Source organism: Schistocerca cancellata, chromosome 3, assembly GCF_023864275.1.
Source record: "Schistocerca cancellata isolate TAMUIC-IGC-003103 chromosome 3, iqSchCanc2.1, whole genome shotgun sequence".
NCBI classification, from domain to species: domain Eukaryota; kingdom Metazoa; phylum Arthropoda; class Insecta; order Orthoptera; family Acrididae; genus Schistocerca; species Schistocerca cancellata.
In genome coordinates, this window is record NC_064628.1 from 805,326,078 (window position 1) to 805,345,565 (window position 19,488).

The 19,488-nt window shown below is 38.7% G+C and overlaps 1 protein-coding gene across 3 annotated transcripts in view; it reads left to right on the forward strand.

Annotated features, from left to right (window-relative positions):
• LOC126175866 (integrin alpha-PS1) overlaps positions 1-19,488 on the forward strand; it is a 618,855-nt gene that overhangs the window by 596,266 nt on the left and 3,101 nt on the right. For all 3 annotated transcript variants that reach the window (XM_049922880.1, XM_049922881.1, XM_049922882.1), the window contains 2 exons: positions 3-129; positions 4,272-4,496. In XM_049922880.1, coding sequence (XP_049778837.1) covers positions 3-129; positions 4,272-4,490 — 346 coding nt within the window. In that variant the 3' untranslated portion in view covers positions 4,491-4,496. The remainder of the gene's footprint in view (positions 1-2; positions 130-4,271; positions 4,497-19,488) is intronic.

Below are 19,488 nucleotides of genomic sequence, written 5' to 3' on the forward strand. Positions count from 1 at the left end.
AGGCTCTGGAATTCAACACTGGTTGAAGACTACCCAAAAGTTGACTCTGTGCGAATACGTTCTCGTGCCAGGATAGAGCTGCCAGAGAGTCCAGCCATTCATCAAAATACAGCTGATGATGAAGCAGAGGTTTGTATCTCTCCTTGAAGTGCAGAAAAAGTGTGTGTGTGTGTGTGTGTGTGTGTGTGTGTGTGTGTGTGTGTGTGTGTGAGAGAGAGAGAGAGAGAGAGGAGGGGTAGTGCAGGGGGGAGGGAGAGGGGGGCAAGGGAGGGGGAGAATTACAGTAATGTCAGAAAATTGAGTCCACCTTGATACAAAATACCTTGTTATTCGTTTATTTCTTTATTCTCCCAAACTAGTTTTGGCGACAAATATCACCATCATCACTGTTTTTTTTTTCTTTAAATCTTATTTATTGTATGTTACAGCATGTTTTAAGCAATTATTGTCGCTGTTTGCGACATATTTTCTATGCGCTTTTTTTCTGTTGCCGTTTTTTACTAAGCAAACATGATGCAGAATTATTTCTGCACTTATAGCACCCTCCCTAATTTTTCAGTTTGATGTTGATCGAGCTATAGAGTTCATTTATGATAAATGTAGATAATATATATATTCCTCTTTAAGGCAAAACTAAATGTAATGCAATATGTTTGTTAGAATATCTACTACAGTAACTAAATCACAAACTCCGATTTACTACAAATTAGATTATGCACAGAACAAAGATAACTTCTCAAAAAGGCACTTTTATTTGCATCGATTTATAATGAAATTCAGGGTGATCTATTCTTTTGTATTAATACTGAATCACAAACACTGATTTGCTATGAAATAAATTACCTGAAAACACTCGTACTGGCAACTTACGAAAATATAGTTTTGCAATTGTCCAAAAATTCTCACAAATAACCTTCTTCTCACATAGTTATACAATACAATTAGAGGTTTTGAATGAGGATAGGCCTACTATTCTCAAAAATTTTATAAGACCACAAATAAGTTTAAGCCTCCAAGTGACAAGAACAGTATCCAAGTGACAAGAACAGTAGGAATTTATTGCAGCACTCGTGAATATTCGAAATTTCACAATACAAATGGGTATTGATACAGTCAGTGAAAGATTATTTAGAAGTGACGTGCACATTAAAATATGCGAATCTGGAATTTGAAATCAGCACACGAATCTTGTAAACACAGTCTCATACTAAAGAAAATGTCAGTTGGCTTTTACATACAAATAAACGTGCGAATTGCACAGATTTTTACTTACTTGTGTCTTTTCTGTAGAAGAATACTGCAGCATAAGTTTATCTCAGTCAGAATCTTCAGAAGTTCTCCATTCAGTGTATTTAACTATATAATTAGTAGACATTGTGCAGCATGTGTGAACTACAGTGGTTTTATTCATACTATACCTGAACTCATAGGAGCTTACATGACTACCTCCACTATCCAGCCCTTGGCAGCTCTTGCAGTATTTGCCACTAGTAAATATACTTTAAATGGATATTAATACAATGATCAGACTTTTTTTCTGCTTCCCTTTTGTTAATTTATACCTTGACCTACTTCATACCCCTCCTTTATGAATGGTTCTACTGAACATGATGAATGGAAGAATGAAATCTTTTCAGACTTATACAAGGTGTACGACTTTGCTTCCCCCGTTTGCTGATAGGTGGTGACAACGGTAAGTAACGGTCGAAAGAAACAGATCGCAGACGTCAGGCAGTTAGCTTGGACCATGGTCAACATAACCTCATTCAAACATTAGTTGATTTGTGTCTGCATCATAAAGTTGTTCTTGATTGAAAATGTCAGTTTACGAGCCTAATTCTCATCATTTGCAGGACGTCTTTCTGTTTTGTTTCAATATGAAGAAAGCAGCAGCTGAGTCTCATCGAATGCTCTCAAGTACGTATGGTAAGGACGCTATTAGTGAAAGAATGTGTCGTGAGTCATTTCAACACTTCAAGAATGATGATTATAACGTCGTAGTCCAGCATAAAGGTGGAAGAGAGAATGTTCTCAAAGATGCAGAATTGGAGACATTGCTTAGTGAAGCCTCATGCCAAACTCAAAAATAATTGGCACAATTAGTGGGAGTGACACAACAGGCCATTTCAAAATGTCTCAAGGCTATGGGCATGATTCAGAAAGAAGGAACTTGGGGCCTGTGTGTGCTGAAACCAAGAGACATTGAACGGCCTTTGTGTGTTTGTGAACAGTTGCTTCAGAGGCAAAAACGGAAGGGATTTCTGCATCGCGTTGTGACCAGGGATGAAAAATGGGTTCATTATGATAACCCTAAATGCAAAAAATCATGGGAATATCCCCGCCATGCTTCCACGTCGATGGCCAAACCGAATATTCATGGTTCCAAGAACATGCTCTGCATTTGGTGGGACCAGCTTGGCGTCATGTACTATGAGGTGTTAAAACCAAGTGAAACAATCACAGGTGCTTGTTATCGAATGCAATTAATGCGTTTGAGCAGAGCATTGAAAGACAAATGGCCGTGATACAGCAAGCGGCACGATCAAGTGATTTTGCAGCACGACAACGCTCAAGGCCATGTTGCAAAAGAGGTCAAAACGTACTTGGAAACATTTTAAATTGGAAGTCCTACCCCACCCGCCATAGTCTCCAGATATTGCTCCCTCTGACTATCACCTGTTTAGATCAATGGTGCATGTCCTGGCTGACCAACACTTCCGATCTCATGAACAAGTTACAAATTGGATCGATTTGTGGATCGCTTCAAAAGAGGAATAATTTTTTTGACGCGGGATTCGTACACTGCCTGAAAGATGGGAGACAGTAGTGGCCAGCGATGGAAAATACTTTGAATGATATATGTATAACCAGTTTGTTTCATTAAAGCCTCAAATGCTGGGGAAAAAACGGCAGAAGCAAAGTTGTACACCTTGTAGTTGGGAATAAAAAACTCACTATCAGCAAGGTATGGATTTGATATTATTCTGCTGTACATTTTCAGAGCATGACATTGAATTGGGTGCTGAAGTGTTCGATAACAGTACTTCCCTGAATCTACCCAGTTACAGAGATTTTAGTATTCTGATCTGGTGTAACTCCTCAAAGGCATTTCTGACTGATGGCTACTGATGAAGCACTTCCCAACCAAATAAGAAAATTAGTGTTGACTAGAATTTTGTTGAGGGTGGCATTTGTGGAAGAGCTATATAGTACAAGCCCCGTTGCTTTTACATTGTTTCCCTCCCAATATAGCATTGTGCTACAGTGAATTGCAAAAACCTCATTCTTGAAAATCAGTCGAGTTAATTTAATTTGTAATTTTTGATGTCTGTCATACGTAACGTTACAGTACTTCTGAGCGTATGTTGTTACAGCATGCAATGTTTTCCATTTAGCAATGTTCAGTATCATCATCATCTGTAAATCTTAATATTAAATCAAATTTTTTGAACCATCATTGTATAGTCTGTTTATTTACTTTGTTAATTTAAAAGTTGTGTTGTCAGACCTGACTGTGCTGGCCGCGGTGGTCTAGCGGTTCTGGCGCTGCAGTCCGGAACCACGGGACTGCTACGGTTGCAGGTTCGAATCCTGCCTCGGGCATGGGTGTGTGTGATGTCTTTAGGTTAGTTAGGTTTAAGTAGTTCTAAGTTCTAGGGGACTTATGACCTAAGATGTTGAGTCCCATAGTGCTCAGAGCCATTTGAACCATTTTAAGACCTGACTGTCTTTGACATGGTGCAGTTACGTTTAAACTTATCAGAAAGAAGTAACAGTACCTCACATATATTTGCTTAGTGAGAAAATAATCTCGAACTAAGGATGTTAAAACATCGTGGCTGATTAAAACTGTGTGCTGGACTGGGTCTCAGACCAAGGATCTGTGCCTTTTATGGGCAAGTGCTCTACTGACAGGTATGCAAGCACAACTCAATACCTCATCTCCTCAGAGAAAGTCTGCCGCATACCTTGCAGTCCTAGCAATCCTGGAAGAAAAAAAGACGATTTGCCAATGAAAGGCAAGTATCTTAGGCTGGAGTCCAAATCTGTCACAGTTTTAATCTATCGTAAGTTTCAAATCGGCACAGACTCCATTCCAGAGTGAAGCTTCATTCTGGGTGCAAACCAAGGATGTTTGCCCACTGCTTCCCAATACAGTGGTGCAACTTACACATTCTTCCGAATGTCAGTATGAAATTGATTTAATATGCAGCAACAGGATATTTTGCCCGTATATAATTTTGTCTGATATTGCGTATGAACTTTTGCAGGCTGAAACAGAAGCTTTCCCAGATAAACTGGAACAACAAGAGGCAGAATCTGTACCAGTATGGATTATTATAGTAGCCATTGTAGCTGGACTACTGCTACTAATTCTGCTAACATTGGTTCTGTGGAAATTGGGCTTCTTCAAACGTCGGCGACCTGATCCAACACTATCTGGCAATCTTGAGAAACATCGTGATGAAAATGGTGATTATGCATCATAGTAAAAGGTATGAAATGGAATTTGTAATTTATTTTTTAAAACTAATAACACAGTACCTGTCTTTAATGTAACATGAGAAGTTTTTCCCAATATTTTTGCTGAAGCTCCAGCAAACTGATTAGAGTTTTGATAGAGATTTATGGAAAAAGTCTGGATTAAAAGTGATTTCACGCACAGCAGAATAGTAAAATATTGCCATAGAAATGAATATTTTGTTGTTTTGGTTTGAAGTATGCGCGGTTGAATTTCAAAACTGGTCAGATTGTACAATGCATGTGATAAATGGCACACAGCCCATGGGCCATTTTTATAGCTAAAACATGTTACACAATAAGGAAAGCAACTAGGAGAATCCTTTGAAAATCGTGGAAAAGATGGCTTCAGCAAAAGTGTGACTAATAATAATTGTTTTCTGAGTGACAAAAATATTCAAACAACTCTTTTTAAACATGTACTGAGTGTCCCGCAACCTCTGTACCAATTATTCTTCTCAAACTCTGTTTATCCAATTTCTATTGTCTAAAATGTAATGATGGGGCACCCTTAATGTCCATTTGACAACTAGGTCATTAGAGATGGGGCACAAGCTTGAACTGAGAAAGGAAATTGGTTGCACCTGTCAGAGGAACCATTATGGGATTTGCCTTAAAAGTGATTTATGAAGACCACAGGAAACCTGTAGCTGGATACCCAGATGGGATTTGAATTGCCACCCTTCCAAATAAAAGCCCAATTCTTTAACAGTTGTGATGCTCCACTCAGTGCTGGGAACCTTAGGACACAAAGTAAATGTCAGAATTTCAAATGAGATGATGATACCAAATTATTATACATGGGGCATCCAATAAGTAATGCAACACTTGTTTTTTCTGAAAGCAGGTTGGTTTTAGTCAGAATTCCAGTACATCATATTATTCCTCGCTCTTTTGTCTACAAAAAACCTATCTTGCAACATAATCTCTGTTTTCTGTGACAGCCTTGCACCACCTTACTCGGAGGGCCGGTATGCCCCCATGGTACCACTCTAGTTTTTGACATTGGAACCAATAATCTGCTGCATCAAAAACCTCCCCATCATCCACATACTGTTTCCTGCAGAGTGCATCCTGGGGCTAACAGATGGAAGTCAGAATGTGCAAGATCAGGGCTGTAGATTGGATGAGGAAGAACAGTCCGGTGAAGTTTTGTGTGCCCCTCTTAGATGCACAGACCTCTGTGAGGCCTTGCATTGTCAAGGAGAAGGTGAAGTTCATTTGCATTTTTGTGACAATATTCCAACATTGCAGGAGTCATGGCTGTGTGAGGCCAGTTGGCATGTGGAAGATTGGACAGATTTGCGCGAACTTGGTGCTATGGTGGCAAGACTCGTCACGTAATGACTCACCATGCTATTGTTCACTGCCAGGTCTCTGTAGACATTTTGCAAATACATATGTGTATCTGTGATGCTCTAGTTTTCCGCCAAAAGAAACTCAATGACAGGTATCTAGTTGGAATGCACCTCCATTACAGATGCCATTTTGAAGGCTACATATAATGCCACCATGTATCAGATTCTCATAAAACTCTAGTGGTTGAAGGGGGAATATTCCATTTTGTCTCACAACAAATTCTGCATTTTTCAACCAAAACTGGCTGAGAAAAAAAAAAAAAAAAGTGTTTCATGGTTTATCTGACACCACTTGTGATTGAAAGAAGCTCTCAAAATGGAGTTTTTTTGTCTGGAAAGGGTTTTTTGGTTATGTACAGATAGTGTTATATCTTCATAAAGTATTTTTAAAATGATACATACGAAAAAATTTGTTCTCTTTTTCATTTGAAATAAACATATTTTTTTCTAGTTTTCACAATAGAAAACTAAAAGAATTTTATATTTAAACTGTTATTCTTCTTTGGAAATAATTAAAGAACACAAGTTTTCTTATGTTCATTTTATCATTTGTTAAAAGATCTATTTATAAATAAACTATCTGCCTTTTTATAACTGCAGTCATACTCTGATCTCTTACACATTGGGTCTCTCAAAATAAGTCTGCTGCTGGAAACAATCAGTGTCCTCATGAAATTCAGTTTCCATTTAATTTTTTTAAGGGCATTGGTGATACTGTGAATTTTTTACATTTCCTCCAGGTTCCACTCAAAGATTCACTATTTAATTTGTTTGTTTCATAAAAATGATAGACACTGTTTTCACTACATACATGAAGTCTGTTCAAAAAATAATTTTATCTGTGTGTCTACATCAGTGTTTTCCCTTCACACTAGGTGCCATTAGATATTATACACTAATTCCAGTACATTTGCAATCTCCTAAACACTTATGGGTTTTAGCTTTCTGAGCTTTGTGTTTTTAATCTAATCTGTGCCTGTAAAACAATGGCCCTTTAACATTTATTTTATTTCTGGGAACAGTAAAAAGTCACATGGGGCTGTATCTTGCGAATATGCAGGCATGGAGACTAGGGTATCATTACTGTATTGTTTTTGGTGAAGAATCCAAAACAAGCTATGAAACATAAGCAGGTGCTTTGTCATGGTGCAAAAACCATGAATAGTTTCACCGCAAATCCATTTCTTTCTGATTGCCCTAGGCATACAATATTGAACTTCCATGTAACACTCTTTATTGATTTTCCATATTGATTTTCCAACGTTGTGGCAAGAATGCATAGTGCACTACGCTGTTTGAATAACACAGTGAGTATAACCTTCATATACGGATGGTTTCCACTGGGACGATTGAGCCTCTGCTTTGACATCATATCTTAAAGTCCATGTTTCATCTCCTCTTGTGAAATATTTCAGTGGGTCAACATTGTTGTTGACTTCTTCTAAAGGCTCCTGAGCAACTTACATTCACCTCTGTTTTTATTCTAAATTCAACAGTTTTGGAAAAGATTTTTGTGCCACATATTTCATTTCTGAAACATCCAAAAAATTTCGTAGCATGAACCAGTTGTTAATTCAATTATCAATGACTTCTGTGATCGTGATCATTCACAATAAATTTTCCATGATTTCATCAGTTAATGATGTGTTGGGCCATCCCTCATCTTCAGTGTCTTTACGGCCTTCTTTGAAATATTTATAACACTTTTAAACCTTTGTTTTAATATTAGAAAACCCTCCAAAAACAATATTTAAAATTTCTAAATCTTTCCTGTATTTTTATTCCACTCTAATTACAAAATTTAATGAAAATATCCTTATTAATTTTTATACAAAATGAATAATCACCAATACTATCAACACATACGTAATCTTATTGGCATCTGACAACAGATACTTTTCAGACATGTTTGCAATACATGTTGATTGTTGGAGTTTGTGTCAGGATCTTTGAGTGACATTTGTGTAAAGATTTTTCTGACACTTCCTCAGCACAAGTGGCTGGCATTGTCAGAGGTTCACCTTCCATTGCTGGTGGTGGACTAGTGTTAAAGTCCTTGGCTAAAGATTCTATGTACTAAATGGACCAAAATCTGAGGGCTTTTTCTACTTTTTACAAGTGTGGTTCCCCCTTTCCTGGTCATTACCGTTGTGAGTCTCCTCTTGTTACCTGCACCAATCGTTCGCTGCAGCGTGGGAATCCAGGATCCATTTACCTTGAGGCTCTCTTCTTTCTTGTTAAAACTATTGTCCTGTTTGTGAATTTCTATGTCTTTCATGAACATAATGCTAGCTTATCTTCACAGTCTTGCATGTCAGCAAATTTTATTATGTGGTCAGTCTCGTACTATGTGGTTCGATTCCTCCACCTGTTACAATCTGCAGTACTCTCTATGTTCGATGATTGTAGGGTTGATGGATCCTCCAGTCATTCTAGCATACACTTTTCCACATGGTGTATCATGACATTTCAAATGTCCCTTTTGTCCTGCACCAGTCTGAGACACTCTTTTAACTTCTTGTTTTGGTTTGTAAATAGTCTTTACATCATGTTCGCACAATATACAGATGATTGTCTCTGTTACCCTGGTGATGTATGAGAGAAAGGCCTTACCTGGCGTTTCATCTTCTGATGTGATGTGTCACTGGGTGTGGGCTTTCAGGACACTTATTATGCAACTGATGAAGTACCCATTGCTCCTGGCATCTCGCATCTGAGATTCTGCAGCTCACATATTTGTCTTGTACGTATTACATGTGTATTAATCATTCCTCATTTCTGGCTCAAGTGATGCTCTGAAAGCTTGTTTAGGTTTTGATTCATACGTGTAAGTTTTCGATACACACCATAGCCCAGATTCTGACCATTCCTCATAACAAGCACCATTGCGGATAACAAGGGGAGAACAGCAGTGGTAATGGCCACAGAAAAGCCCTTTGACATTGGTGTGACAGGTACAGATAATTTCTTGTGACAGGTACAGATGATCTCAAGCCACTGACTTGATTCCAGTCCTCCACGAACAATGGAGAGTAAACCTTTGACAATGCCAGCCACTCTTGCTGGTGAAACATCAGAAAAATCATTAAACAAATGTTGGACAAAAATCTCAAGATCAAAGCCAAACAGCAGTAGTTCATCAAGTGGCCATGAAAGCTTAAAACATTTTGGCAATAAATAAATAAATAAATAAATTACTATGCACAGTGGTGTAATACAACAAGTGAAATTACATTAATTTTTGAACACACCTTGTATATATTCCCAAAAAGTGTGATGCAACCTAGCCCTAAGAATAATAATCCATTCTTACTATATGATCATGGGCCAACTGTAATGTTACTGTACTTGGAACATAATGACCATCCTCTAAAGTCTTGCTAACCTAAAATATTGACACTTATGAATATTGGCAAAGCACTTAATATTGTCAGCTTTGATGTCTTATTTGCAAAAGTAAAACAGCTGAATTTTGAGGTAATCTTTTGAAGTAGTTTGAAAGATATGTCACAGATGAAAGTAGTAAGTTATCTGTGGAACTGAAGTGCACCTGGAAGTTAACTAAAGTGCGCGTCATTTACGTTGGCAGCCGAGTTTAGGTTCGTTCTGCACATCTGACGTCACAAAACACAGTCAGCCAATGAACTGAGAACGACGTTGCCAGATCTTGACTGCAGAGCAGTCTTCAGTTTTAGAAACGTTCAGTCATAAATAAAGTAATAGAACAAAAGCAATGTCTTGATAGCAGACTTTCTTTTATAGAAAGTTTGGAAAAAGCATTCTTTATACCAGTTGCTTCATTTCTATTAATTAATTAAACCAAACAAGCAATAAGACTCCTAATTCAGGCGATAGCAAGGAAAGGTGTTTGTATCAATCTCACGAACCGCTTTTTCGCAATAAAGAAGATCGGTAATTGTTTATTTCCTACTGTACTTTGACGAAGTGTGAGTAATTCATAGTCATACCAACAGTGTTTGTCAGTATTTTGCGTGACGTGTTAAGAGTCCTCAAGGAATTACATTGTAGGACGAGCTGCGTTGGCGTAACAGATAAGGCGTTGGATTAGTAAGCGAAAGGTGAGGAGTTCAAACCTTGTGCGGTGCTTAATATTTATTTATTTAAAAACAATATCAAAGTGTCTTACTTCACGAATTTTATTCGTTTGAATGCAATTTTTTGAAATTTCTAGTGCTTTGTCTCTTCATTAACCCTTTCGCTGCTGCAGACACGTGCTCCCCGCATTCCGCACTGTGCGCGATTTTGTCATCACTGCACTGCTCGCCTGTGCAGACACATGGTGTTCCCACTGCTTTGACACACTTTTCATTCGATTTCACAAAAACTATTTGGCCCAAAAATTAGATTTTTACACATCTTCTTGACTGATACCTTCCCCCCATAAATGACTTAATTTTGTTTCGATGTTCAACCCAATTATTGTGCAGCATTAAATGTAGTAAACCATTGCACGAAATTTTGAAGAGTTTGCAGAGGTAAAAGTCCATAGCATATACTTTCCGTGTGGTAGATTTTAGTTGCCACAATGTTGAGACTGAAATGTGGACAAGATACCTAAATTTCATATAAAATTTACTGTATAAGAATATCTTATTTAATTTAAGTACTACATAGGTGCCGTATGTAATATTGAGAAATATTCCGTCTTTCGCGACTGTAATAAAAGTTTTATTTACACCGGGCACGTTTGGTTTTATTTTAAAGCACTTCAATCAATGAAAGGTATGGCACATACACAATGGTACTCATGTTCTCTTTCTTGTTTTTGTTCCACAGTCACATTTTTACCAATGGTACTGAAATATATTCCTCTTCTGCAACTGTAATAGGAGATTTATTTAGACCAGACGTGTTTCTCTCTTTTGAAGCATCTTCAGTGGACAGTATTTTGTCTCCTCCATTGCCAAGTCACCTTTCGTAGTTTTGTGCTGCGGTAACACAATATTCAACGTTTGTGTCGGCTGATCAGTGTTTTAGCAAATAAATGCTGTTTGTGTGTGCCACACACAAAAATTATATTTGACATAGCTCAGAGCACTTCACTGATAGACGGTATATTCAAGTCCTAATGTTTTTGTAAGCCCACAGTTTTGTTTAATGTATTTTGTCTACTTCCTTTTGATAGATTGAAGTGCTTTAAAATAAAGCCAAACGTGCCCGGTGTAAATAAAACTTTTGTTACAGTCGCCAAAGACGGAATATTTCTCAATATTACATACGACACCTATATGGTACTTAAATTAAATGAGATATCGTTATACAGTAAATTTTATATGAAATTTAGGTATCTTGTCCGCATTTCATTCTCAACATTGTGGCAACTAAAATTGACTGTACGGAAAGTATACTCTATGGACCTCTGCAAACTCTTCAAAATTTCGTGCAATGGTTTACTATATTTAATGCTGCATAATAACTGTGTTGAACATCGAAACAAAATTAAGTCATTTATGGGGGGAAGGTATCAGTCAAGAAGATGTGTAAAAATCTAATTTTGGGCCAAACAGTTTTTGTGGAATCGAATGATAAGTGTGTCAAAGCAGTCGGAACACCATGAATCAGCAGAGGCGAGCAGTGCAGTGACAAAATCGCGCACAGCGCGGAATGTGGGGAGCACATCTCTGTAGCAGCGAAAGGGTTAAAGTCGCCGTGGTGGCTTTACTTCATGAACTGCGCGCTCCCCTCTAAATGTAAGCTTACGAACTATGCTATACTATGGCGCTGCTTCTCTTGGTGCGTGCGTCGTGTGCCACTGGCAACGCAGCAATCTCCCGCGTCTGGGCGGGCATGCGCGAGCCGCCAAGATAAAAGAATTGAACTATAGTGGTATCTTGTCTTTTTTGCCTCTTCTTAATTTCTACAGCATTGCTCCCACCTACATTGGAGTACTAAGTCTGGAAAAGGAAACACTACAATTGAGCACACAATGAGCAACAAAATTATCATTGTTTTTTGCAGTAGTTTTGAAACAGTGTGTCTTGTTCTTATGCAGAAATCTGGAATATGTGGTGTAATAGGCTTTTATGGGTATAGAATTGAAAATTATTTTCTATTGCATTCTAGTGACACTTTATCACCACCTTATTGCAGTTGGGCAAGATACAAAGTATAAGGATCTTGTGTCAACATGCTTAGACAGTTGAAGTTCAATATCCAGTTTATATAGAGATCACTACTGATATGATATGCATTGAAACATATTACAAAAAATTAATGGGCTTCAGTGGTATATTAATAACATGTGTTTGAAAAGTTCTGTGGAATAGTCTCAGAAAATAAATACTTTCTCTGGCCATTAGCTACAACACACTTCTTACATAGGTTTAAAGCTGTTGGAAACTGTCAGCAAGCACTTCTTTCAGAATCACTCGATGCACTGTGACCATGCATACATGTGTGGACATGCATACATATCTGCATCATTACAGGGGATGAGACCTGGTGGGGAAGAAAATGAATATCATGCCATTGACTGTCGCTGGGTCTCTGGAATGTATTGGTAGCACCAGTTCTTATCTCATCTGTAATGATGCAGATATCTAAAAGCGCATGGCCACAGTGCTTTGACTGATTCCAAAAGAAGTGTTTGCTAACAGTTTTCAAGAGCTTTGCAACTGATGTCAGAAGTGTGATGTAGCCAGGTGTTTTGTATGTAACTATCATTTACTGGAACCATCCACCAAACTTTTCAGACAAACCTTGTAGTTATCATTCTTATTGTTACAGCCAGTATTAGGGTCATATGAGATGTAATTGCAATTTTTAGCATTAGTTTTAATGTTTTAGTGAGGTATTTTACTTATAGTAGAACTATTAAAGTACATCTGATTAGATGTTTCTAACCTTCTTCCTTTTAGGAAGTAAATTTTTTTGTAAAATACCTTTATGTATAAAATCACAATTTTAAATATGAAGAAAGTTTGGCAACAATAATTACTTTCACATTAAAGATTATTCATAATGAGGTATTTACAGTGCAGTCCACTTTATTGTGGACACCTCACTACAGAAGGCTTTCTGCTTGTTTGAACTTAGAAACTGTTGTTCAGTTATCACAGAGTAGCAAAAATTTCGTCAGTGGCACAGTCGAGCACTTCCAAATGCTAACATCCATAAATGGCATCAGCAGTTGGAACACACAAGATGTTTGTGGAAAGAAAAAAGTATTGGCCAGCCATGTGTATCAGCATTAAACATTGGAAGAATTCACCTTTTGCTCATAGAAATTGATGTACACAGCGAGCAGTGAACTACAAACGGGAAAAACATTGGTTTGCCATTTTCTCAAAATAAAGCTGAAAATGAAATCGTCGTTGTTGTTGTTATGGTCTTCAGTTCAGAGACTGGTTTGATGCAGCTCTCCATGCTACCCTATCCTGTGCAAGCTGCTTCATCTCGATGTACCAACTGCAGCCTACATCCTTCTGAATCTGCTTAGTGTATTCTTCTCTTGGTCTTCCTCTACGATTTTTACCCTCCATGCTGTCCTCCAATGCTAAATTGGTAATCCCTTGATGCCTCGGAACATGTCCTACCAACCGATCCCTTCTTGTAGTAAAGTTGTGCCACAAATTCCTCTTCTCCCCAATTCTACTCAATACCTCCTCATTAGCTACATGATATTCAGCATTCTTCTGTCACGTCACATTTTGAAAGCCTCTATTCTCTTCTTGTGTGAGCTATTTATCATCCATGTTTCACTTCCATACATGGCTACACTCCATACAAATACTTTCAGAAAATGCTTCCTGACACTTAAATCTATACTCGATGTTAACAAATTTCTCTTCTTCAGAAACGCTTTCCTTGCCATTGCCAGTTTACATTTTGTATTCTCTCTACTTCAACCATCATCAGTTATTTTGCTTCTCAAGTAGCAAAACTCATCCACTACTTTAATTGTCTCATTTCCTAATCCAATTCCTTCAGCATCACCTGATTTAATTGGATCACTTTCCATTATCCTCATTTTGCTTTTGTTGATGTTCATCTTATATCCTCCTTTCAAGACACTGTCCATTATGTTCAGTTGCTCTTCCAGGTCCTTTGCTGTCTGACACAATTACAACGTCATCAGGAAACCTCAAAGTTTTAATTTCTTCTTCATCGATTTTAATTCCTACTTCGAATTTTTCTTTTGTTTCCTTTACTGCTTGCTCAATATACAGATTGAATAACATCGGGGATAGGCTACAACTCTCCCTTCCCAGCTACTGCTACCCTTTCATGTCCCTTGATTCTTATAACTGCCATCTGGTTCCTGTACAAATTGTAAATAGCCTTTCGTTTCCTGTATTTTACCCCTGCCACCTTTAGAATTTGAAAGAGAGTATTCTAGTCAACATTGTCAAAAGCTTTCTCGTAAGTCTACAAATGCTAGGAACATAGGTTTCCCTTCGCTTAATCTATCTTCTAAGATAAGACATAGGGTCAGTATTGCCTCATGTGTTCCAGCATTTCTATGGAATCCAAACTGATCTTCCCCAAGGTCGGCTTCTACCAGTTTCTCCATTCATCTGTAAAGAATTCATGTTAGTATTTTGCAGCCATGACCATGGGCGTACCCAGCGAGGGGCAGTGGGGGGGGGGGGGGGGGGGGGGGAGCAGCTGCCCCCCCTCCCCTCCTAGGAGATATTCGCAGTTTTTCACTACTTTACTGTTTTATTTAATAAGAAATGCTGCATGTTTTCTCGGATTGTACAAGTGCATTCCTGTATTTAAAATGTTTATTAAAAGCAGTTTTTCACTGGTTTACTGTTTTATTTAATAAGAAGTGCTGTATGTTGTCTCGAGTCCTTGTCTCCTAAGACTAGTATGACCTGCCCCCCCCCCCCTCCCCGCCCCTCGTAGTTCAGATCCTGGGTACGCCCTTGGCCATGACTTATTAAACTGATAGTTTGGTAATTTTCACATCTGTCAACACCTGCTTTCTTTGGGATTGGAATTATTATATTCTTCTTGAAGCCTGAGGGTATTTCGCCTGTCTCATACATCTTGCTCACCAGATGGTAGAGTTTTGTCAGGCTATCAGTAGTTCTAATGGAATGTTCTCTACTCCCAAGAACTTGTTTCGACTCAGGTCTTTCAGTGCACTGTCAAACTGTTCACGCAGTATCGTATCTCCCATTTCATCTTCATCTACGTCCTTTTCCATTTCCATAATATTGCCCTCTAGTACGTCGCCCTTTTATAGACCCTCTATGTACTCCTTCCACCTATTTTCTTTCCCTTCTTTGCTTAGGTTTGGTTTTCCATCTCAGCTCTTGATATTCATACAAGTTGTTCTCTTTTCTCCAAAGGTATCTTTAATTTTCCTGTAGGCAGTTTCTGTCTTACCTCTAGTGATATACTATCACTCCGCTCTAGTGATATAGTATCACTTCGCTTTTATGTTCCCAGAATTAACGTCTTCCCGCTGTTTACGACATTTTTTTAATCATTCCTGTCAAATTTCCTATGTCCACAATGTTAATTTGCACCCAATTTTGTGTCAACATATTTATAATTTTCACACGATTTACACATTATGAAAAAATATTTGTTGAGAAAAACAATGACGCTGACATGATGTTGGCCATCCAGTAGTGTTTACAAATATTATGTGGTTAAGTCTCTTGACACCAGGGCGCTCTACTCAGCAGATTTGAACAGGTAAACTTGTATAAAAGTTGGTACAATTTGTGCCATATCCCTCACCACTGCCAAGCACTACTTGGCATGATGGCTGTTTGGAATAACTAGGTTCGTTCGAATAAAGATATCATGACCGTTCATAACTATTTCCAAACTCTCTACCATGCAAATGCAATTTTGTGATTGTTGTGATCATTGTGACACCTTTGTCGAACCATATTTAACGTGTTTCGGCGTTTGGCCTCTTGTAGCGCTAGTTGACAGCGTCATTCACTTTACGTTTCTCAAGTGTTTTTAGTTTAAACACAACGCTGGCTACTTTTTTTTTTCATGCTGAGCAAAACGTGTTTCAAGAATTTGTTCTCATTGTCAGGTGCAGTAATTTCGTGTTATTTTGTGTGATGTTACACATACTGTGTGAGTGATAGCTCGATGTGTGTGGTTTTCTACATAACTGAAGAGGCACACTACCTGATAACCTCAAAAAGATGACTACAGTGCATGAGAGACAGAATAACACATATTCAAACACCATACGAAATACTTATGTACATATTTGCACTTGACAACGAGCAAAAATTCTTGAAATGTGTCATTAAACATGGAAAAACCACCTAACTAGTGCAGTATTTCATTATTTAAATAATGAATGACAGCTGCAGGCTTTCCAAAAACATCCATTATGATGTTTGAAATAAAGTCAAACGTTTCTACTTCCCAGACAGTTATCAAATCCAGTTATATCAGTAGTTTTTATTAGATAATAACTATTATTGATGCCTGTTATGTACATATATCATACATAAAGTGTGAAAATGCCAGGGGCTACCCTATACGTAACTTTTACAGCTTAAACCATTATTTCCCACATTTTACATTTTCACACATTTTACATAATTGTTTTGAAGTCCCTTGAAAAGTTTAAAAGCGGGGATCCGCTGTACATGCCTCTACATCCTTACAATTGTCCTCTAGCCATCCATGCTTAGTCATTTTGCACTTCCTGTCGATCTAATTATTGAGACGTTTGTATGCCTTTTTGCCTCCTTCATTTACTGCATTTTTATATTTTCTCCTTTTGTCAATTAAATTCGATATCTCTTCTGTTACCCAAGGATTTCTACTAGCCCTCGTCTTTTTACCGACTTGATCCTTTGCTGCCTTCACTATTTCACCTCTCAAAGCTACCCATTCTTTTTCTACTGTATTTATTTCCCCTGTATTTGTCAATTGTTCCCTAATGCTCTCCCTGAAATTCTCTACAACTTCTGGTTCTTTCAATTTATCCAGGTCCCATCTCCTTAAATTCCTACCTTTTTGCAGTTTATTCAGTTTTGGTCTACAGTTCATGACCAATAAATTGTGGTCAGAGTCCACATCTGCCCCTGTAAATGTCTTACAATTTAAAAACTGGTTCCTAAGTCTCTGTCTTAACATTATATAATCTATTTGAAACCTTCTGGTGTCTCCAGGCCTCTTCCACATATACAACCTTCTTTCATGATTCTTAAACCAAGTGTTAGCTATGATTAAGTTATGCTCTGTGCAAAATTCTACTAGGCAGCTTCCTCTTTCATTCCTTACCCCCATTCCGTATTCACCTGCTACTTTTCCTTCCCTTTCTTTTCCTGCTATCGAATTCCAGTTCCCCCCATGACTATTACATTTTCATCTCCCCCCACTATTTGAATAATTTCTTTTATCTCATCATACATTTCTTCAATCTCTTAGTCATCTGTGGGGCTAGTTGGCTTATAAACTTGTACTACTGTGGTAGGTGTGGGCCTCGTGTGTCTCTTGGCTACAACAATGCGTTCACTATGCTGTTTGTAGTAGCTTACCCATGCTCCTATTCTTTTTATTCATTAATAAACCTAATCCTGCATTACCCCTATTTGATTTTGTATTTATAATCCTGTATTCACCTGACCAAAAGTCTTCTTCCTCCTGGCACCGAACTTAACTAATTCCCATTATATCTAACTTTAACCCATCAATTTCCCTTTCTAAATTTCCTAACCTACCTGCCCGATTGAGGGATCTAACATTCCGTGCTCCGATTTATTGAACGCCAATTTTCTTTCTCCTAATAACGACATCCTCCTGAGTAGTCCCTGCCCGGAGACCCGAATGGGGGACTATTTTACCTCCAGAATATTTTACCCAAGAGGACGCCATCACCATTTATCCATACAGTAAAGCTGCATGCCTTCGGGAAAAATTACGGCTGTAGTTTCCCCTTGCTTTCAGCCATACACAGTACCAGCACAGCAATGCTGTTTTAGTTAATGTTACAAGACCAGATCAGTCAATCATCCAGACTGTTGCCCCTGCAACTACTGAAAAGGCTGCTGCCCCTCTTCGGGAACCACACGTTTGTCTGGCCTCTCGACAGATACCCCTCTGTTCTGGTTGTTATCCATATCTGAGGCTTGCAAGCCTCCCCACCAATGGCAATGTCGAATGGTTCATGGGGGGTGGGGGGTGGAATGAAATCGTACATAATTAAAGCCTTCCTGTAAAATTTTAATGAAATTGTACATAATTAAAATTTTATAGGAAGACTATGTCAAGTGTACTGTAGTGATCACCACTCAGGTTCAGGATTTTAGTGGGTACTGAGGCTGAGCAAGTGAGGTGGTGGCACTACATGTGTAACAGTCGAGCTCAGGGAGCCGGCAAGGGTGGCTGTTATATGGCTGAAGGCATCATTTATTGTTCATGATTTTACAACATGGACTGTCTTTTCCAGTGTGGTGAAAGACACAGTGTGATGCACCCCGAGCTTGGTGAGGAATGTGAATGCGGCACTCTGGAAGCTGCAGGCATTGGCATAGGTCAGGTCCCAACAGTGATGTGCAATTAGTCGGATCAGGGTTCTGCATGCAAAAGCATACAGTGGCTTACCAACAGTGAGTGCAGCACACTCCAACGATGAACATGCACTTAGGCATATACTGTGACAGCATACTATGGACGACGAGTGTCGAGAAGGTGGAAGCCCTAATGCATCCAGCAACACAGTGTACAACCAGGGAGGCGGTACCACGTACAGTCAGGCAGGCAGTGCCTCACCCTTAAGGTTGAAAGTTGCAGCTTGCAGTCACCTGATATGGCTCTTTACCAGGGGAAGGTACAGTCTGTCAGTCACAGATGTGACCAAATAGCAATGGCAGCAGGCAGTGACTAAGTCCCACCACAGGCAGCAGGCAACACATCTTATGATCTGCCACCCATTTTACCATGTAACTAGTGAGACTGTTATTCTGTTGGATTCCTTCTGAAAGGGTGGTACTTAAGCTGGATACAATATCACAGTGGCAGGCAGTCATCTGCCCTCATTAATTGAAGGTGTCAGTGGTGTTGTCCTCACTGTGGTATCACAGTTGCTGTCAGTTTTCTCTGCCTTGGCACTTTCCATCAGTAGTAGAATGCCATGGAGTGGCTGAGCTCAATTTACAAATACATATTATTATTCAGTACTGCGATGCACGCAGAATGACATATTGGTTGCCGTCATACTATGCCATTTGCACTCCTTGCTTATGGCTTGGCTCAATGTGGCAATGGACTGCTAATGACACCTTGCCTTCTGCAACATTGATTGTGTCACACAGTATTAGCCAGACGTGGTCCTCTGCCATCTGCACCAAGTAATAATTTTGAAAATTTATACATGCACCCAGGAATTAGATGAATTGTGCTATGACAGTGCAGGAAATCATAGAGGAAGAAACATTTTGTGATGCATCAACCTTCCACACATGTGGCAAGATTAAGTGACACATGTGAATATGTAATACAGAGAAGCTTATGTGGGTGATCAAACATCAGTGTGGCTTGCTAATACTAGGGTGTTGTGTATGATGTCAGTACAAAAACTACATAGCATAGCTTTCTTCACTGAGCCGAGAATTTCAACAGGCATTTACCTGGACAACTTTGAGGTATGGCT